We start from the raw sequence: 22,625 nt of genomic DNA on the forward strand, positions 1-22,625 counted from the left end.
TCCCAGATCCGGTCGGATCCGGCCACCGCCCCGCCCCTCTCCCTGTATCTAGCCGGATCCGGCCGCTGCAAATTACCGCCATCTGTCATTGGGACGGGGCGCGATGGCCCTCACTCCCGCGTTCCTCCGCCGTCGGTTCGAGGTCCCTCCGCGCGGGGACCGTTGACTTGGAGATCCCGTGAATTGTGCCGTGCTGCCATCCTCCTCCGTCCAATTCCCTCCGCACGGATCCCTCCTCCTATGATCCTACACCCTGCGTCGCCATCCGCCTCCGCCGCCACTTCCCCTCCCTGCATCGCCATCCACCAACGCCAGCCGCCGCCACTACCTTCGTCGCCCGTCGCCATCCGCCGCCGCCCCTCCATTACCTCACCTCCGCGCCACCAGAAGCCGCCGCCGCCGCCGCCGCCGCTCCCTCTGTCATCCATCTCAATCCCGCCGTCGCCATCCGCCGCCGCCCCTCCCTTTCCTCGCCTCCACACTGCCAGAAGCCGTCGCCGCCCTTCCCTTTCCTCACCTCCATGCCGGCAGAAGCTGCCGCCGCTGCCACTACCTTCGTCGCCTGCCGCTCGCTCGATGGCCCTCGCTCTGCATGATTCCAACCCTCCGATTGAAGATGCAATGGCAGCTTCTGCAACATCGATGCCCCCTGTATTGTGCCCTCAAGACCAAAAATGCTCAGTTTTCAGTATTTCTCCAATATTCTGTGAACACTCGCAATCTATTTGGTTAATTGCTCAAGAGAAGTCCCATATCATTTTTAGAATGTAGCACAGTTTTGAGTATTTCTTATCTTTCAGGCGTGACTTCCACAGCTTTCCTTCCTTTTTGTGACTTATGTGTATAATATTTACTTCTCTGTATATGGCGATGAAACAATACTATAGGATATGTAAGAAAATTTGGCACCACACAGATGGCGGAAACTGGGTAAGGGCTTAGAAGATTTGGTTGCACATGACCTCTTGAATTTTCTTTGTCCTGACCTGCAAGCTGCAAGGTAACTTCTTGCCAGGTCTGTTGTGATGAGTGCCATATTTGGGTTCATGTTGAATGTGACCTGACATGCAACAACTTGGAGGTTATTTCGTCACCTTGTTCTTATGCTGATACTTAATGTCCTTACTGCTTGATATGCAATTATTCTACGAATATCCTTCACTGACTCTACGAATATCCTTCAATGACAGATGTGCTAGCACTTCAAAGGAAAAATTGATAGGAATGATACCTGTTTGTTGCAACATGTAGGAGGCGTTGTATGTACCTGAGAAGCACATGTAAGTATTTTAGTTTAAATATGCTAATTGTCAGTATTGTTTTACTTTGTTTTATTTTGCTCAATTCTGCTCTCACACAGTGCCAGGGCCATCGATGAGGGAGTGCGAAGTGAGCGACCAAACAGGGCCACAAAAAATCTGGGGCCACCAAATTGCTAATATGCGGTTAAGTATGGATTTAATCAATAAGGGAAAAAGGAAAAGGCCCATTGCATGTCCATTCGTGGCCATCACTGCTAGACAGTATCCAGAAGAATGAAGGCATCATGCATGCCATCACTGCTATACGCATGGTAGGCCTCTTGGTAAGTGTGTCGATCCATCAACTAATGATGGAATCTAGCAATTGTTTTAGTGTTTGATTACTTCTATAATTGTCCCTTGTCCTGTAGACCACTTATCGAATTTCAAATGATATAAATTGCTCTGCAGTAGAAGGTTAAAACATCATATACCAAGTTTTTTTAAAGATAGTTGATGTCACACATCCAAAATTTACAGATTATTGCTCATTCTAATTTCAAGGTTCAGCATTCTTTTGTTTTATTATCTTGAGAAGACTAGGGTTCATGTAAAAAAGTTCTGCCTTGTCAGTGCTTCGTGCAACCCCTAATGTTGTAAAACCATACTTGCTAAATTTTAACATTAGTTACTATCTTATTTTACTTAAAAAAAGAGTTACTATCTTTCTTACTACGTCTAATTGAGTAAGAATTTTCTCCTGATGCAACTGACTCTATCAGCTAGCTGTGTTTCAATGTGTAACATGTACATAATTTCATTAAGTCCATATGACAAATATATATTGAAAATTAAGTCCATATGACAAATATATATTGAAAGTTGACTGGTTAACTTGTTGCACGCTGTCAGTTGAGATATTTGAAAATTATCTAGGATGCAAGTAGTCTCTTGACACATGTGATACATGTACACATGCAATGTAACACTTACCTTTTTTGAGGCCTCCCTAACCATGAGACTTGTGCATTGTTTTTCTTATTCCCACTGTATTTTTCTGTGCTATTGTGATGTCACGCTACACTTGGCATAATGTGACAGAGAGCTCAATAGTGACAACCAAGTAATTATACTCACTCCATAATTTATTCCACCAGTAATGTTTATAGCAAGTTAAATAAAAAGATACCAATTGATTTTCTTTGGACTTTTTTTATCTACTCAGGCATGCCTTTGCAACTTTGTCCTTCACATGCACGATCCTAGTGACAGTCAAAAAACAGGTGTTGAATGGTCTCCTCTGCATCACAAAAACAACATGACGGGGAGGAGCAGAACGGCTTGCAGATGACGGGCCCGAATCTCATGGACAAGATGATGACCGTCCGGGGAGCTAGGATTGCCTCTTCAGGTTATGCAAACATGAATGGATGCTGTTTTTGGTAGATGCTGTTCATGCTAAGATGAATGGATGCTGGACCATATTGTTTGTGGCATAGGCAGTAAAGGTTGTCGATCTGATAGATATTTGGCTATATTGTATTGTCGATCTATTAGATGTTTGGCTATATTGTATTATCTCTACCAGAGACGAATTTGAAAAATTCAATTTTTGCTACATTGGATTTGGTTTGATACAAATTGTGTTGCCATAGAATCTGTGATAACGTAATATTGTCCGTTGCAAAATGAATTATCGGCAATACAGTTTATTTCGACGAAACCAATTGTGTTGCCATATGATCTGTCACAATGTAATATTTTCCGTTGCAAACCGAATTATCGCCACCAAACATATTTCCATGGCAATATAAGTTATTGCCACGAAAGCAGTTGTGTTGCCATAGAATCAGACCCCATGTAATAGTTTTCGTTGCAAAACTAATTATTACCACCGAAAATGGTTCTGTTGCAATATAGTTTATTTCCACGAAAGAAATTTAGTTGCCATAGGATATGTCACAACGTCAAATTTCCGTGGCAATATATTCTATTACCACCATGTAAATCGTTTAGAAATACCATATTACCACAGAGTTTGTACGTTGCAACTACGTACTATAGCAATGACTGCTTGCGTTGAAGTACATGCTAATGCAACGAAATCCTCTGTTGCCATACTCTATAATGCAACGAAAAAGTGTGTGGCAATTACCATAAGTTGCAACGGCCCACAAAAAATGTTGCAAAGAGCTATTGCAACGCCAGTACTTGCCACGCCTGCCAACCAACCAGTCGCCGTTGCAATTGCTAGATATTGCATCGATTTTGGGCATATTGCAACGTTTTTCCACCGTTGCAATAGACAAAAATCTAGTAGTGACAGTAAAAGAGCTCTTGCGAAAAACAAGTTCAAAGGAGGAGCTAGAGCTATAGTAGGACTACCTATATATTTTAGAGGAAGAAGCCAGGATTAGCTAATGGCTGACGGATTGCATGTAGTATGGGCGGGGCCACTGGCTAGCGATCGGACATCGCTATTCGCTAGCAGCGAATGAATGCCCCCATATATTGTTCATCTTCCTCCTCTCATCTTCCTTCTTCCTCCCGCAAGCAGAGCTCCAACCCGACCTCGCACCACCACTGCCCCACAAACCGCCTCCCCTGCATCCGATGGCGCCGCCACTGGTGCCGCGGCCGCCCACCTCGCTCCTGCCGGCCGCTTCCACCACCTGCGGTCGCCGCCGGCCGACCCGCCCACCAACCACCCGCGCCGCCACCTTCGGCCGGCCATTCCGAACCACTCCGGCGTCCTTCACCCCACCACCGACACAGGCCATCGGTTGTCTTTCCCCACCCCAGCCGGCGCCACCCTCGCCGCCGGACAACCCGCCACCACCGCCGGCTGCCGTAGCCCCAGGCCCTCCCTCTAAGGTCACCGGCCATGGATCCACCCCAGCAACCCCCCAACCCTAACCCCTAACCCGACGGCAGTCCAACTTCAGCGATCTCCTACAGCAAGGACGCCGTTCCCTGCTACCTGGTAGCACCGCGTGCGTCATCTAAGGATTTTGTAGTATAGGCGTGTGATTGCTGAACCAATAATAAATTGGCGGGGAACTTACCAAAGCATTTATGGTCGTTGAACAATTTCCAGTACCTGGTCAACAGAACATTAAGGACGGAGTACCGCTGCTCTGAATTAGGTTATTGTATTCACATTGTATTCGTTAATGTGCATGCATGCATTTTAAGATTTGACCTTCAGAACGATACCCCTGCGTAGCAGTAGTACTGTTCCTCACCGAGGTACTCTTAATTTTCCACACCGGTTGGTTTTGAGGAGAGAAAGGAGAGGTGGAAGAGAGAGAGAGATGAGATAGAATTGTATGAATTCATTACCGACCTATACGGAAAGAAGTGATAGGTGGTAGAGTGAAGTTTTTAAGTAAATAATATTATGTTGAATGGCAGTATAGATACTTTTTATAGAAATCAGGAGTGCCCTAATATTCAAGAGATTAAGGTTGGTACGAAGGAGACAAACATGCGGTTCTATTGTTCGAAATTCGAGCGGGCGCGCTCGAGTCTCGTGCCAACATTTCCTTTTCCCTGGAAGGTGCTTCCCGCAAAGTTCCCCTCTTCGTTTTCGGAAAATTCATCCTGGGCCCGCCCGCGCCTCATGCACCCTCGTAAAGGTAGGGAAAAAAATAATTGAATGTCATAAAAATCGCTGGCCGCACCTGCCTCACCCACCTCTAGCCGCTATACATTGACACAATACCTGCGCGTCTACTGTAACCTCTTCCCGAGCGGATCAGCTCGACCTCTCCAGTCGCGTCGACGCCCCTCCGAGCGCGAGCAGCGGAGCTCGTCCTCTGCAGTCGGCAGTTGTATCAACGGCTCAACGCCCCGCCCCCCGGCGATTCTGCTCCTAGTCAGCAGGTTCGACTCTCATCTTACAGACTTATTAGTACACTTTTGGGTTGGAGCACATCTCAGAGTTCCATTCCAGTCGAAGTCCGGACTACTCCGGAGGTGCGTGCTGGATGAGGTTTATATAGCATCCCCGTTAGATTACGACACATTTCAAAGATCAAACTCTCAGATGTTGGAGCTTCTACCCGAGCTCTCATCCGGTCGCTCCACAAACTGCCGCATCTGGCGCCCTGGTTCGGAAACATCCCAAGGCCAAACGCCCCGCCGACTGCCTCCCACAGAGCGCAGCAGCAGAATGCCCCCATCTCCGGCCATAGAATCAAGTAGAGAAAGGAAGAGGAGACACCGAACCACCATATCCACGCTACCGTCGCCTTTTGCCGCTCGCCCGCGGCGTGGCTTGCTGCAGCCTGGGGCGGCGGCCGCGCGCTTCCGCCTGCAGGGTTCGCCCGCCCCAGCTGCTGCTTGCTCCTACACGGCCCCGCCCTGGCCTCTGTTGCCAGGCTTGTCGTCACTCGTCACTGCCTGCTTGCTAGAGTAGGAGACAGAGACACGAAGGAGGGAGGGAGGGAGGGAGAGGACACTGGAAGACGGGAATGAGAAGAGAGAAAGCGACTGAGCTGAGAGCTAGTGGCTTGCCGCTAGCTGCTGCTTTTTATTGTACATGAAATTTATTGATCATTTGCTTTTGTATTTTCTTATCAGTTTGGCATGTATTTTCTTTAAATCATATTCTTTTCATTTGTGAGGATTACATATGAACAAGATGTGTAGACTGTCTTTGAAAATAACTAATTAAAATATGTGTTAAAGTAGCTATTAAAAGTAATTACTGCAACTATAGTCATTCCATACATAGTAGTCACAAATATTACTATTTACATCTAAAATGGTTAATTTGTTAGTTACAAGACATTCAAAAAAAAACAAGTGGGTACTTCCGTTTTTAAACAAAAGAAAGCTTCGATGTAAACAGGAATGTACAGTGGAGCTTCTACCTTTGATGACTACAGGAAGCAGCTACAGATTGTACTGCAGGATCCTAGTGAAGAACCCGTGCCTCTGTCACTGGATTATTTGAAAGCCATCACAGATGGTTTTTCTTCTGATCGACTAGTTGGCAGGGGTGGGTTTGGAGAGGTTTACAGGGTAAAGTCTTCTCTTTTTCTCCACCAGTTGTTTAAATTTTCTTCCAGGAATTTCAGTTTCAAATGCAAGCAGCAGGTAATAATGGAAGCCTCACGTACATGTTCTCCAGGGAGTTATCGGGAGGGAGAAGTTTATTGCTATCAAGAAACTTTATGCTGAACATGTGGTTGATGACAGCAAATACAAAGCTGAGTTCAATTCTCTAATGAGGATACGGCACCCAAATATAGTGCAACTTATTGGTTACTGTGCCGAGACAAAGTTTGAAGCGATGCCGCAAAACGGGGAACATATTCTTGCAGAACGACGTCACCGTTTGCTCTGTTTCGAGTACATAAGCAACGGAAGTCTTCGTGACTATGTTCTAGGTATGATTGGTAAATATAGTATATAGTTCCTGTTTATTTAGTATTCTTTACACAATCTACCAATTTATTTACTATAAGATCACTACTAAAAAATGGCGGTTTTAACCGTACTTACGGACGCGGCTCTGGCAACCTCCCTGCTTTTCGGATCTGAAAAGAATCAATATGCAGGGGTGGTTGGTAAGCCGTCCCTGAAAATCCATTTCTAAATACCGATTTTTTCAAAAATAAGCAAAACAAAAAAAATACAAGAGGCAAAAAAAAAAAAAGTTGCCCGCCGACCGCACCCACTGCACCCCCGAGCCACACGGCACCGTGCGTTGCCTGCCGCCTGGACCTGCGCCACTAGCCGCCAAGCCGTGCCCCCCAGGCTAGGCACCACCGTGCGCCCCGTGCCACGCCCGTGTCGCTGCACACCTTCCGTGCTCCTGCGCGGTGTGTAAAAAGTACCGAGTGCTAAAACGCAAAGTGCATCATCCAACAGTGAGCACGGGTGCGGGAGCACCCAAACCTTCCTCCCCTTTGATGGTGTTGGTAATGTGCTATAGTAGTTGGCTGTGATGATGCATGATGCCATACAAAACGGTGTTATCAATAAGGAGGGAAGGACTTGGCCTTGCGGTTCGACCCACTACATCTCTCCCCTGGTATAGGTCAGCTAGCTGGTCCTCCCCTTTATAGCTTGCGGCAGGTTAGACCGAGTATAATAGCAGGCTAAGCAGGCTGAATGCTGAGGTGGAGGAGAGAGGAGAAGCAGCTGTAAACTTATAGTCTACTTAGATACAAGAACCAAGAAACTTTGTGAGAGAGACAAGTGGGCCTTGTATTAATATTGAAGAGCTCACTAGTATATGGGTGGGCTGAGAGGTAGGCTGCAAAGATACTTACAGCCAGCAGCCAACTGTATTATTAGCCTTGCTCTTAGGACCAAACCTTGTTGGAAGTGGTTAGCACCTCCCAATTAGAGCAGTGTTCACCAAGATGCTATTCCATGTTCGCCTAGGCGCGCTTAGTCGCTAGGCGGAGGATAATACCACCTCTCCTAGGGGTGTAGGCGCCACCATGAATCCACAATGAAAAACGAAGTCGCATGGCATCCTCGGTTACTGCCACAACCAGATCTGCCAAACCAGGAACACGTGGAGGAGGCAGTGATGCCGGGCGGCAGCGGAGGAGGAGGGTATGTCGGGTGGTGTTGGTGGAGGTTGGAGGCGCAAACATCGCCCGATGCTAGCGGAGGTGCGTACGATGAGATGAGGACATTGGGTGGTAGGGGCGCAGCTGTAGTGAGCCCGTGAATGTCCACGTGATATTGGCCTCTTAATCCCAAATTTTACACATAAAACCTAAAGTGGTCTCAGCTCTGCTCTTGTTGGGTGGCGGAGGCAGATGTGGGGACTTCGTGGCAGCTGTGGTGGAGAGCACGTTGGGCGGCGGAGGCGTGGGAAGCGACGAGCTCGCCTAGGCAGGGGTAGAGGCAGGGTCGAAACTTAATGGGTAGATAATGTTTGGCGGGATGGGAACCAGATAAGAGCTGGATGGCATACTTGGGCGTTTTTTTGATAAAGGATATACTTGGGCTTAAGCTGCCTTAACGGGTCTCTTTGTCTAACACAAGGCCCATTTTCATACTGCATTTTCCTTTTTGTTTAGAGTGTGTAGCACAGATGTGTCTGACACTACCTAGAAAACGCCTTGGAAACATCTAGGCTCGAGTATTTGTCAATATTGAAAGTAAACTCAAGTATTTGTCAATATGAATCTAGTGATATTTATTTTTATATTACAAGAAACATATATTAATATAGAACAATTATTAGTCGAAGGCTTGCTTACCAATATGAAATATATACTTGACTTACCGAAATGAAATATGCCTACTAACTTCGGAGAGAGTAAATAATTGTTCCACCCACCCACCCACACAATGCAAATTGGTCCCAATATGCTACACAAAGTGTGCGACTATTAGAACCTTTTCTGTTTATCTATATTTGTCCACAGATCTGGATCTTGGCTGGGATAAGAGATACGCAATAATGGAAGGAATTTGCAAAGGTTTAGATTTCCTTCACGAGGAATGCAATCTTACTCATATGGATCTTAAACCTGAAAATATACTGATAGATGATGATATGGTTCCAAAAATTACTGATTTTGGTTTGTCGAGGCTCAGGGATGCACAAAAATCTCAAATTTTAACTCATACCCTTACCGGAACACTGTAAGTTACGCCTCATGCAACAATACGAATATTTCTGCTATCTTCATTGTCAGATTATCATTGAAGTGTTAATAACTTTCAAGTTGCTGGCTGCAGTGGATACATGCCACCAGAATACCTACTCGAGGGCAAAATATCTCATAAGACAGATATATACAGTTTGGGTGTTATAATGTGTGAGATAATCACAGGCGAAAAGGTGCCCATTGGCTGGAGTATGGAATTCACAGAGAGTAAGAGCAAGACTAACCAAAAGCCATTGCATACCACTATACCAGCCATTTATTATTATAGGCTCTACCTCACCTATGCAAATGTTTAGGAGCTTGCGGAAGATGGATGAAAATATTTGAGAAGTCACTGAATGATGCGTCACTAAAGGAAATATATATCAAACAAGTAAAACAGCTGCTCGACATAGCCCTAAAATGTGTGGACCATGACAGGACGAAAAGGCCTGGTTCATCGGAAATACTTAATGCCTTTTACCCTAATCCAGCAGGAAGAAGCTTGTGTGAATCAAACAGCAACTATGGACAGGTATAACCTCTCTCGTTATCATGCTGCGAGCTCTCGTGTCAAACATTATTTCATCGTAGAATCGTGCAGAATAATTGCGCCCACTTTCATCCAAATAGTGCACAAAATACCTTATGAATTTTGTTATCAGCTGCACATATAAGGAAATTCCCCATGAATAACTGCAGGTTATCGAGCTCCTCAGTGTGCATCCGCTGCAGCTTGATTTCTCTTTGCCTGAGCCCAAAAAGCTACATCGCAGCTCATGCTCGCTGCACCTAACCAACAACATAGATGTACCTGTGGTCTTCACGCTCTTGCCGTCAGAGAGACTATCAGCGCATTTCTTGTCGCAATCTGGTGTGGTGCCGCCGAAGTGCAGGTACACACTAGCTGTCGTAATGCATCACCAGCAAAATCCACGGTTCGGCAACGACGACTTTTTCACACTGGAAAGCACCAAAGAGAGGTATCAGGGCCTACGGATCGTCGGCCCAGGAGCATTGATTACGAAAGCCAGAGAAAGGGGTCTTAAGGTGTACGAGGTGAAAATAGCTGCTGTCTGTGCACATACTGATGTGAGTTCATTCTGCTTCTCTCCGAATGAAAAATATACAAATGACTCCCCGTAAACATATGCATGTTGTTTTGCACATTCGTGCAGTTCAATCTTCAAAACATCAACTACAAATATATTCTAATATAATATTAGATTATAAAATGCAATGCATACATACACACATACATATGTATAGTATAGGCAAGGCAATTAAAGCCCACTTTGTCGATAAGAAATTAAAGTGCATAAAGAAGTGGATAACTAGCTTCAAAACCTTTTGAAGCTAGTCGTATTTAGGTCCTGTTTGGCATGGCTCCAGCTCTAGGTGGAGCTGCTCCACTCCATAACTCCAGGTGAAGCCAGCTCCAGTCCAAAACTCCAGAAATAAAATAGGGTGTTTGGCTAGATGGGTGCTCTCAGCTCCAAAAAAGACCGATTTCAGTGTAGATTGCCATTGTTGCCCCCCAATTCAAGTCCCACTTGTCATCCTTTCTATCCCATCTTCTCCCTTTTATTTTAGACTTACAAATGAACTGACAATCTCTCACTTATGAGCACAAACATCTCATATGATCAAAAGCATTTCTTAATACAACATCTTAATGGCGTCACCTTACTAAATCTACAAGCATCGCATTCATGCCTCGCGTAAACTCAAAGCAAACATGAGGAGCAGAGCCGCGGCCACCGCCGCCGTCCGCGCCATCACCACCGGTGCCCCCGGCCCGACGAACCCAATGGCATGAGCTCATGCACGTCGTCACCACTGCACGCCGGCCCGCACTTGTGCATCTTCAAGCCGTCGTCATCCTCATCTGCAGCTACCTGCAGTCATCCGTAGGTTGCCTCCGATGGATACCTCTTGCACACGTACAAGTAGAGCGCGACGACAAACAAAGCCACGAGGGACATGCGTCTCGACGGGATGGAGCCATCGGCGTCGAACGACAGGAAGGTCCTGTGGCCGACGAACAGCTGCGTGCCTGCCTCAAAGATACTAGCAGCGACGTCCTCGCCGTACGCCACGGACGCGCTGCCGCGACCGCCACTAGCATCATCGGCCGCGACGAGCTCGACGCGGAGCCGCGCCCCTCCCTTGTCCACCGCGACGGCCTGGAGGAGGGGCAGATCTCCTGTTGACGGTGACGGGGTCAGCCGGCGGAGGGCTAGGCGGCCACGGGGCCGGGTCCACGATGGGGCCGGCCGGCGGCGGGCTGTGCGGCCACGGGGCCGGGGCGGCGACGGGCAGCAGGGCTCGGCGGCGAGGGGCGACGGGGAGGCGGCCACGGGGCCGGCGACGGCGGCAACGGGGGCAGGGCGGCAACGGGCGGCGAAGAGGCGGCCACGGGGCCGGCGGCGGCGGCGACGGGGCGGGGCGGCGACGGGTGGGCCTCGGCGACGGGCGGGGCTCGGCGACGGCGGCGACGGGGGTGGGGCGGCGACGGGCGGCGGGGAGGCGGCTACGGGGCCGGCGACGGCGGCGACAGGGGCGGGGCGGCGGCAGGCGGGGCGGCAACGGGCGGTGGGGAGGCGGTAGGCCACAGGTGACGGGGGTGGAGAAATAGGCTCGGGTGGGAGCTCGGAAGGAATAGAATGAAACGATTTTTTGTGTAACCAGTGGTATTGGTGGGTAATTACCCACCAACTCCACGAGGAGGTTCGAAATAGAGAGTTTTGGAGCAGCAAAAGAGGTGCTCCAAAACTCCACCTCCATTTGCATTACAGCTCCATGGAGTTGGCTCCTCCATGGAGTTTTGGAGTTGAGGTGTTTGGCTAGAATTTTTGGTGGAGTTGCTGGAGTTCTAGAGTGGAGCCATGCCAAACAGGCCCTTATTATTACTAGCTCCAGAAATTATTGGAGTTAGAGCTATAGGCACATTGAAGATGTTTTGTTGAGTAATTTTGTTATTGTTTTAGATTAGAACATAATATTAAAACAATCTTTTTTATTTTACAAACTCCAAATCCTGTACGGATCTCAAGAGCTGGACCTTGGATTCCATGCAGGTGTAGCATATATAGAAAAGGGATACGAATATATATGTAAATTTAAAATAATAACTAGCATTTTTTTAAATGAACTAAGCGGACTCATTGAGGCCACCGATAGAAAGGTGATGCAGCATATTCCTATTTCACCACCAATTCCATGACTCGAGGACCGCTGAACTATTTTTAGGATATATTTAGTGGTGATATTTTAAGAAAAGTATACTACAATTACGTTAGTTAAGTATTATTATTATTTTTATTTCACAGCCGCCAATACGTCCTAATTTAAAACCAGAGTTGGCTCGACGAGTTTCCTGGGACAGACAAGACGTAAAGCCTGAACTCAAGGTGAATGATTTTCTTTAGATTGTACCCAAATTTGTCGTATACTGGTTCCATTTCAGAAATATATGTTAGTTTATTGGTCTTTTCTGGCTTGTTTTTTCATTTTATCAGATAATGCCCGCGAGATACCATGATTATTGGAGCGCACAGGTAATGTGTGTGCATCCAACAGAGTCGTGGTGAGTGGAGTATTTTCTTTTGGCAGAGCTAAATTTCAAGCTTGCTCGCATCACAGCAGGCCTTCAATCAGTTTAATCTATCGTGTCCTGCACATATCATGCGGCCGTGTGTGTGCTGCGGTTGTGGTGCATGTGTCTGAGTGCACGTATATCTTGGCTTGCCCCTCACCGTCGGTCCTATGCGGAAAGCATTCCTGCAACCTCTAATGAACAAGGTGGCTGCCAGCATGCAAAATGGAAAGCTCCATTGATGAACAAAGCTGGCCGTCTCACTACGGTAAAAAAGGCCGTGAACTGCAAGTGCATTCGCACCATATATAAGGTCATTGTTGGCGCAAATTCGGGACCAACACACGAAAGCACTAGAGCGTGCGGGTCGTGAACGGACCGAATGGCAATGTGGCTGCGTAGACCAGTCAAACTGGTTGAGCAACCCAGTTGGACCGACTCCTAGGGTTTAGCCTAGATCGATCGTTCGAGGGGATAACTACCATACTTACGTAATGAAAGATAGCTAGGTTTACGAGCAAATCAGCAAAGGGATAACCAATGCACTTACATGGTGGAGAACGACTAGTTTATGAGCAAACTAGCAAAGGCCGTCGAAGCTATCGCCCGGGAGGGACCCCGTCAGGGCATGGATATCGCCAGCGTGCTCTACGTCGACCAGCAAGCCTAGGACGCCATCTCTGGTTGTGGACATCAGTAGACGACCAGCATGAAGGTTGGAGAAGGAGTTTAGGAGATAAAAAATAAATGCATAGTAGATTGATTCCATTGGGTTCCCTTAAATCACCCGTAGCTCTTTATATTTATGGGGTGGGAAGGTCTTGACCCAGTAGGACTCGAAGGTTATTCAAATCCCATATCAAAATACAACTCCTAACTAGGATCAGGCTGGTCGAACTGGTCAGATCGCCTATCCAAACTAGTCTGACAGGTCAGCATAGGGCTGAATCTTATTAGAGCCATAACTCTCTCATCCGGACTCCAAATTGGACGTTCCACATATGCATTTCGATCGTCTTGACTAGACACTACTAGAAAAGCGACCTTTCATCCACTCCCTTAGTACCAGTCATATTTTGACCCGGTACTAATGTTAGCATTAGTACCGGGTCCAAATTTGGGACCCTCCAGAGGCCTTTTAGTACCGAGTCGTAACACCACCCGGTACTAAAGGCTCTCCACGGGTTACTTCAAAAGAAAAGCATATCTACCTCCATCACATGCGCTGCGTAGGTGGGATGGCCGCACGAGGCTTAAGGTTGTGGGTTCGAATCCCACGAACCGTGCACGATGCGAGACTTTGTTTTTTGGCCCAAAACAAGTTAGTACCGGTTGGTGTTACCAACCGGTACTAAATGGATCTTTTAGTACCTATTAGGCCTTTAGTACCAACATAGTAATACCGGTTGTACAATCGGTACTAAAAGCGAAATCCCCAGTAGCGAGATCTGCGCAATGGTTAAGAGATTTGACAATATTTGCAAAACCGGTTTGACCGGTTTATAGACCGGTTTGCCTAGACAACATACTCCTGTAATGCTACTTTTGATCGTCAACAGTCATCTACCTCTGTTTTGTACAGACCGGTGGATAGGAGCACCTCACCATGCATGATTCGCCCCTGCATATAAGCACCTTTCTTCGTAACGTTGTGTGCATGTGCATCTGACCTACATTGTAAACTCATATCTTTTTTCTTAATAAACAAAGATACACAGCTCTCCTGCGTATTTATAAAAGCCTTAAAAAAGAAAATGGAGCTGGATTCTTGTTACTGTGTAGGATAAATTGCATGTTTCTATCTACTTAATTTGTGAAAAATTATACTTATCGTGATGCAGGATCCTGTGGCCAACCTTGTCTCGTTTACTCGAGGTATGGGACTACGATAGGATGGTAAGTGACCACTCGCAGCAAATTTCTTTTTGCAAAAAGGGAACTTTATTGTACTTATGATCGATTCTTAATGTTTTAAATCTTCGGCTATAGCTGTTGATATATCCTGTTATAACGGTTTAATATAAAATACAGATGTTTATACTCATGTACAATATAGCTATTATAGTCTTATTTAGCTCTGCTATTTGTTGTTTCATAGTTCTGTTGCTAAACCCCTTATTCGGATATTTAAAACACTAATTGCTCCACACAATGAGGAACCTGAGCACACCACACAATAATTTGAGTAATGCGTTTTCGCCAATTACTCTGTACTCATGCGATACACAATTCGTTCTCCCTTCACGGCTTAGATTTCAAAATCCGGCAACTGATCACCAAGATCCTTAATCACTTCTAGCAAAAAGTAGAGTGCTGATCGCTGCTGTCCTACGACATTCAGTCTGTCCATCCGTTCCCACTCGCAAACCGGCAACTTGTTCCTCACCCTCGGCAATGGGGAATGACCGCCTTATAAAATGCTCATTTATCACATTTAAATGCTCATTTATCACATTTAAATGCTCATTTTAGACAATGCTTGTTCTCTTAATTATTATGTTATGGACAACAGTGTCATAATATATCAATATGGCCTTTACCCGTGGCAATGCTCAGACGTATTTCCTAGTCTTTTTAAAATATGGGACTGACTTAGAAAAGTAGAGCATGCATTTCTGTGAAAATAATGATAAAAGTTTTCCACCGGATGCTATGCTTGTTACCAAATTGAAAAATTCTTTCATGTGTATTTGGGCTCAGAAAGCTACATGCATGGTATATATACATCTTCGCGCAGGAAAAGGTGCACTTCTGTTTTGCTCAACCACAAAGAGTTGACTGGATTCCCAGTGAAGAGGCCGACGATATATATGGTGATGCTGATGGGCAGCTAAGCCTACCAACAGGGATACCGAAGTTGGTTTCACGAAAGAGATGGATTTTGGTTGGGTCTAGCACTCAATATAGCAGACGAGATGTTGGTTACATATATGTGTACAGTTATATGGCAGTGAAAAATTTCAAGGGATCCAAAACATATATATTATCAAAAATAAAGAGTTTTAAGGCCCATGAAAGAGGTAGTGTGTTATTGGAAGTCCATCCATCTCGACCGTATGTGCTGTCATCATTAGCTCATGCTAATTTACCCCATGGGAATGCACGAGTAGTGTGCAGCATTAAGCTGTGGGACTGGGAGAGGGGCTGGGATTGTGTTCAGACATTTAACACGGAAGACTTTCCACGACAACTTAAATTTAACCCAAATGACCAAGATACTTTTGTTACATTTTTCGAAACGAAAGGTGCAGAGGTACATGAATTTTATGTTTTTATTTTTCATCATGAATGTTTTGATGAACATAATTGCAGGCTGTCCGTGTTAACATATGTTGAATGTTCTTGTGTTCGAAGTATAGGTATGGGATATTGATTCTCCAAAATGTAAATCTAAGTTGCCCGGGACATCCGCCGTATCGTGTCTTGATTTCTTTATTCAAGGTGGAAAGCAATACTTGATCATTGTTCGTCGCAATCAAGATAAGTTCACGGTACGTGAGGCATCTCTATTTAGGAATGAACTTGTTGTTTATCGAATCACTGTCTACACGAAATATTGACGCAATGACTTTTTGCCCCTGAGTCAGATATGGGACTACGATACAGGGACTCTTGTTGAAACTCTGAAAGAGAAGAATATATCTACAGCTTGTTCCCATCCTGAACTTCCGGTACTAATTACAGGCTCCATGAACGGAAGAGTCTCCCTATGGAGCTCCAGTACGTTCAAGTATGCATTCTAGTTTCCTCACTCTACATGCTTTAATTGTGCCGTAGTTTACAACCTTAACCCTGATGACGTTGTCTTAGAGTTTTATTAGTGCACTAGTAGACTTGTACGTGCAGCACGCACGTATCTATCAAAAAATATTTCCTTTGTGATGCAGGAATAACAATGAAATTTTTGAGAAGTCAATATTCTTATATCATATAGAAACTATTAATTCTAGATCCATGCATGATGGCACACGACAGCATGTACAATCACAATTCAATCCGTGCCATGATTCACTTTCATTATTACTGATACAAATAATTATTTAGGTACGATATGATGTAGTGTTGAGTTCGCAACTCCTTGATACATTTTATTTAGATCTGAACGGGCCTGTTATGGTCTTTGTGGTTCAAAACTTCTGTGCAACTATATTTTGTTGCTGAAAAAGAGCAACCACCGTACAGCAACTTGGCTGGTGGATGCAAATTGGTCCAAAAATTTGTAAAATGCTTAATTTAGTACAATAACTTAACAGGTGGGTGCAGATTGGTCCAACAACTTGTAATATACTCAATTTATTGTAATTACTTGGCAAATTATTGCACCTACCGTCCAAACGTTACAATAACAGCGTATTAAGCAAAGTAGATGGATATGTGAGTTTTCTTCCAATTAATAATTCTTAATTTTTGTCAATAAAAGTTATTGATCGTGACCAGGATGTTGCTTCTCAACTATCTACATAACTTATTTTGTGCATTAGTTAAAATTAAATAAATTTTTAGAATTACGCCTTTGGTATTATCAAAACATAAAGTCCTTAAGAGAGATTATGTGACTTTAAAAAATATTTATGCCAAACTCCCAAACTCCTAAAATGTATTGTGTTAATATATATGTATTAACATGTTATTTTGTATAGCTGAACAATGCATATAATCAAACATTTAAAAACAGTATGAAATTAATATTCCTAACCAAAACTAAATCATTTTATAAAAATTAATTATTATGAATACATAACATTAATTTCCTAAACACTTCCTAAACACTGAAGGTTCTAGTCTTAGCCATACATTGCCATCGCGATGCGAATATCAATGGTCAATAGATAATGCTCAATAATTTATTCTGACGTGAATATGTCCTGACCTGACATTAGCAAATATGTTGCTCATTGTAACATTTAGACTGCTAATAATTCACCAAGTTATTGCACTAATTTGAACATTTTACAAGCTCTTCGATCAACCAACCCACCTATCAAGTTATTGTACTAGATTGAGTATTTTACAAGTTATTGGATAAATTTGCACCCACCTGCCAAGTTGTTGTATGGTCGGTGCAATTTACTCAATGAATTTAGTAACTTATCTGACAATTCTGTAAGTCAATTTCTTTTTCTTTTACTGAGATGAGTGGGTGAAAAAGAACATAGAATGAATTGGTGAAAAGAGTGTGACGAGATGAGTGGGTGAATTCCTATATGAATTTGCCAATCACTTCTACATAGAGACATTAATGCGATGTTCGATGTTCTTCTCTTACATTATGATGAATATATTTTCATTGCAATTTTTGCTCCACATTCTTTCAGTCTTGTGGGCGTATTGAACTGTGATCTTGGAACAGTATATAATGTATTCGGTGTGAAGGGATCAGAAAGGTACGTGTCTAAAAGTATAAGTGAGTGTGTGTGCGTGTGTGCGTGCGTGTGTGTGGTGTGTGGTGTATGAGCGCATGCTCTCACGCATGTATTTGTTTACCTTTTCATTTTCTCCATGTCAAACATGTGTAATGTAGAACATGTTAAATGTTGCAGGATTATAATAGGACATGCACATGGAATTGCAGTTGTTGAAATCGGCCATATGCTAGAAAGTGAAAGACCACATGAGTCAGAGGGAAGTGAGATTTGAATGAAACTATATATATATATATTCTGTTGGTAAGTTGAGTACGTATGTGTCAGATGTAACATAGTAATATGCTAATGTTGTTATTGATGTTCTGGAACATAACTGAGACTATAACTGAGACTGTACTTAACAAAGTATCATATTGAGTCTTTTAAGAAAATGTTACTTAGCTCCTCTCTCCATTCCAAATTGTATATCATTTTGTTTTTTTAATTTATAGAAGTTATTATGCATGAGTAGTTAATAAGTAGCTGTGCATTGCCATCATCTGCATAGCTGGTACAAGGTGAGAGAGTTGCATGTGAGGGCAATGGTCGTGCTGTAAGTTTCTAGAACTGATGTTCATGTTACTTGTGTCATGACCAGACACAAATGTGAAATAATGTCGAAGACACCTCCGATCCATGGTATCAGGATGCACCTGCGAGGATGTTGCAAGGATTGACAAGAATGTTCAAAGAGCACTTCACATGTCCTTACACTGTAAATAAACTTAGTTTATTTCTCAATGGATTATTTTGCAAGACCACATTAGCAGCAGTTTACAAGTGCGCACTCACCTTTTTAAGCGATGCTGCTTCCTTGATGATCAAAGATCTTGCAGAATGCGGCGAAAATGCATATATAACATGATGTCATGATCGAATATTTACACCTTGTTGCCGGATTCGAGAATTTCACGATACAAGGTTTTTGAATGGAAATGCTGCTGCGATTCATTTGGTGGAACTTATACAATGCGGTAGGAATGATGATTTGGTCATTGGTGTATTTCCCTGCGAGTGCGTTCGGCAGTTGCTTGATCATGCTGGTTAGTGCTTATCTGCATGAATGAAGATTGATTAGTATGTTGTTGTAGAGAACATTGATGCATGAGATTAAACCAGATATACTGTACGTACTAAAAATGCTAAGGTTCTGCTTCAATGACCCTTTTGAGAGAGACTTTATAAATCTTAAAGAAATGGTAGTAGTTAGTAAATAGGGAAAGATATGTGCAATTCAATATCAACATAACTAGTTTATGTGTAAACCAAAGTAAGGTATATATATCTATCCATATCAACTTTGGAATGCAAAGCATTTTAAATGGTTGTGATGAGAGTGGATGGACTGCAAACTCCATAATTCAGTGGTGAAATGTTTATGGTGCTGTTGCATGCGTCCCATCATGTAGATTACTTATGTACTCACTAAATCAGTATCTATATGCATGCTTAACCCAACCATGCTCACCTAATCCATTCTCATTATTTTGTCGATGACATATATAATTTAGACCTTATGTCCCCAATCATCGTCTGAATCTAAATGAAGAGGTTAAATAATTCTCAGCTTAAATTATCATTTTAAATAAATCTTGTTTGCTTATTTGATACTCCCTTCGTATCAAAATATTTATCGCTGTTGACTTTTCATGACACGTTTGATCATTCATCTTATTCAAAAGATTATTGCAAACATACGAAAAGATAAGTCATGCTTAAAGTACCTATAACGGGAAAGTAACTAAAAAGACAAAATAGATGATATTTACATAATTTTTTGAATAAGATGAATAGTCAAACATTGTGATCGAAAGTCCACAGCAATAAATATTTTGATACGGAGGTAGTATCATTTATGTGAATACATTCACGGAGTGCAAAAGTAGCAAGCCACATCATACAACCAAAATTAATGTGACAAAGCCTCAAATGCTAAACATTTGAGTTATCAACATTAACCACATTGTTCACTACATTATTACATTCATCCAACAAAGACAAACGAAATAAACCTTCACAATCACAACCTTTTCCAATAAAAGTACCAAATTTGGACATTGGACATTTATTGGACTCAAAGACTAACTTAAAACCATCTCTACACAGTAGAGAGTCGCTAACTAGATTCCTGTGAATGGTTATCAAATGTTGCATGTTCTTCAACTACATGATTTTTTCCGAAGTAAACTTCAAGTCGACGTACCAACACCAAGAACACGCGCATGTGAGCCATTCCCCATCAGTAAGGAGCAAGGCCTTCCTACCTGATAAGAAAAAAATTAGGAAACATCAACACATACATGAATATTAGCCACCGTATCTACCCACCATTTAGGTGATTAACAGACTGAAAGAACTATAGGTAATAAATTACCATACCTCGATGTTCCTCCAGCCTCACTAATAACCATATTGGCAGATTGCTTACCCTTGCATTTCGAACACTTAGTATCAAAGTGGTCCGAACTCTCGCACACATACCAAACTCCCATTTTCTTCTTCTTAAATGTGGTTGTTTGTTAGTCTTTGTCGGGTTCTGTGGTGTCTTGACTTCTTCTTGTGGGAGAAATTGTTCTTTTGCACCAAGTTGGCACTAGATGATCCAACAATTCCTTATCCACGTGTGTCTTTTGCTCTCGCCTTCTCTACAACATAAAGAGTTCCAATGAGACTAGCTACACTGAACTCCTATCTCTTATGCTTTAGAGAAGTAGAAAAGTCCTTCCGAGAAGGTGGCATTTTTGAGATAATACCTCCTACCACAAACTTGTCAGGTAACACACATGGAACCTCTTTGCTATAGTTCTCAACGTCTTTTGCCAGCGCATGTATGATCTCATGAGCCTATTATACTACAAAACGATCTTCAACCATCCTATAGTCATAGAACTGTTCCATGACATACAACTCACTGCCAGCATCAGCAACCCCAAACTTAGCATCAAGAGTTTTGAAGGATCTAGACCCCTAAGCATTGTGCTATAGTGAGTTTTGGTGATTGATGACAACTGGATGTGCGGGACTAGCTATTTCCATGAGTTGCTGTGTTAGGTTGAGTTCTGACATCAAGATAATGGTTGATAGCTCATTGGTTGAGGAGCAACAAGTTGAGGTCATGATTGATGACAACAAGACATTATGTGTTAATGGATACTTGTTGATAAGGTGGGAAGAAATATGAACATCATGAGTTGATGGAGATCAAAAGCATGGCATGATGATTTTGTGATCAACAAGTATATGGTATTGAATGAAGTGAATGAGAAATTGAATACATTGAAGATGTGGGATACAAAGTGGTTTGATGTGGCAAGATGGTGAAGGGAAAGAAAGACTCGGCTACGATGGGCCATGCAACGGTGAAGGGCATGCAAGAGGCTTGGCGCCGATGGACCAAGGTAGTGGTAAAGGGTGAGTAAAGGCTTGGGGCCGATGGACCATAAGAGGCCATAAGAAGCTATGAGTGATCCGCATAATTTATATGAAGAATGCAAAAAGATATGGAGTAAAATCAAAGGATATACTTCACATGGTGAAATATATCATGTGGCTTGAAGAAATGAAAATCAATGACCATCATGTGTTGATGAGAGTAAAATGATGTGGTGAGGAGTTAGAAGATGGAAATCATGTGATTGACCGACATCAAGTGTATTGATAAGATGAAATGGACGGAGTCTATATGTTGATGAACATCAAGTGCCCTGAAGAAATGATGGTGATGGACATAGTATGTATATGATCATCAAGCTAGACCCAAGTGGATTTGCGCAAGGCAAAGGTATGATATGTAGGGCATTTCATTTTGTCGGTCTTGGTGTTTAGTGTAGAAAAGAATGGATTGATATAATAGAATGCCGTAATATTAAGAGGGGTCTTGATGATTCTTTGAGTCATTACTAGGTATTGAAAAGCTCAATCTTGCATATGAATACTAGCCTTTGTATGGAACTGGTCATTTGCATAACTCACTTAGTAAATGGTTGATGGTAATGGCTTGTGGTAGATCTTAGATTGTAATTCTGCTTTGATCCAATGTGTTTTGGGTCAAACATTCAGTTGGGCTGTGTACTCCTCTAAACGTGATTTTCATAGAGTTCAAGATCACCTAATTTTGAACATCGGAACTAAAAGTTATAGCCGTTTTACCAAACCTCGGTTGTGCTGAAATGGACTCGCGGACGGTCTGCCATGGAGGGGCGGATGGTCCGCCAGTATCAATTTTGAGGCTCGACAGAAACATTTTGGTCCTGTGTTCATCATAGAAATGACCTGCGGATAATCCGACATTTATATGGCGGACGGTCCACTGGTATAGCTTTGGGGGTTGCATAGAGCCTAGACATGTCTATGGTTGGTCTGAGTGTTTTGGCTTGATGAACTATGGATGGTCCGCCCTATAAGGGTGGACGGTCTGCCAACTCTGCAATGGTCGACTCCGAGATGCATTTATTGACAATATAGCCGTTGGGTTTGAACGGCGGACTGTGCGGTCCTATAAAGGCGAACAGTCTGAAGAAATAGAGCATTTCAGACTGTTTGAATGCAACGGCTAGTTTTGGAGGGGTTGTCTATATATACCTAGTTTTCTACGAGTTTGGCAAGTGCTAGGCATCCATTTGAGCATTCTTGAGCTTGTGCAAATCCTCCCCATGAGTTTGTGCATGTGTTGCACATAAGAGAGGGTGAGAGACAAGATTCAAGTGCATTTGCAAAAAGAGATTGAGCTTTAGGCACTTGGTGGAGGGTCAAGTGT

The 22,625-nt window shown here is 43.5% G+C and overlaps 1 protein-coding gene across 3 annotated transcripts; it reads left to right on the top strand.

Annotated features, from left to right (window-relative positions):
• Positions 1-4,947: 4,947 nt before the first annotated feature.
• LOC101765952 lies at positions 4,948-18,673 on the top strand. 3 transcript variants are annotated; one of them, XM_004965076.3, is made up of 16 exons: positions 4,948-5,126; positions 6,097-6,269; positions 6,379-6,637; positions 8,642-8,861; positions 8,958-9,094; positions 9,184-9,401; positions 9,569-9,958; positions 12,199-12,279; positions 12,388-12,455; positions 14,306-14,360; positions 15,202-15,717; positions 15,824-15,955; positions 16,052-16,194; positions 17,780-17,848; positions 18,005-18,130; positions 18,468-18,673. In XM_004965076.3, exons 2-15 carry the CDS (start codon positions 6,099-6,101, stop codon positions 18,099-18,101), a joined length of 2,556 nt encoding a protein of 851 aa, XP_004965133.1. In that variant the 5' UTR covers positions 4,948-5,126; positions 6,097-6,098; the 3' UTR covers positions 18,102-18,130; positions 18,468-18,673. The 3 variants fall into 3 exon arrangements, with proteins under 3 accessions (XP_004965133.1, XP_004965132.1, XP_004965134.1); XM_004965075.3 differs by lacking the exon at positions 18,468-18,673 and having other exon boundaries at positions 18,005-18,283; XM_004965077.4 differs by lacking the exons at positions 15,202-15,717; positions 18,468-18,673 and having other exon boundaries at positions 4,949-5,126; positions 18,005-18,283.
• Positions 18,674-22,625: the final 3,952 nt, after the last annotated feature.

The sequence above is a fragment of the Setaria italica genome, chromosome IV (assembly GCF_000263155.2).
Source record: "Setaria italica strain Yugu1 chromosome IV, Setaria_italica_v2.0, whole genome shotgun sequence".
Lineage (NCBI taxonomy): Eukaryota > Viridiplantae > Streptophyta > Magnoliopsida > Poales > Poaceae > Setaria > Setaria italica.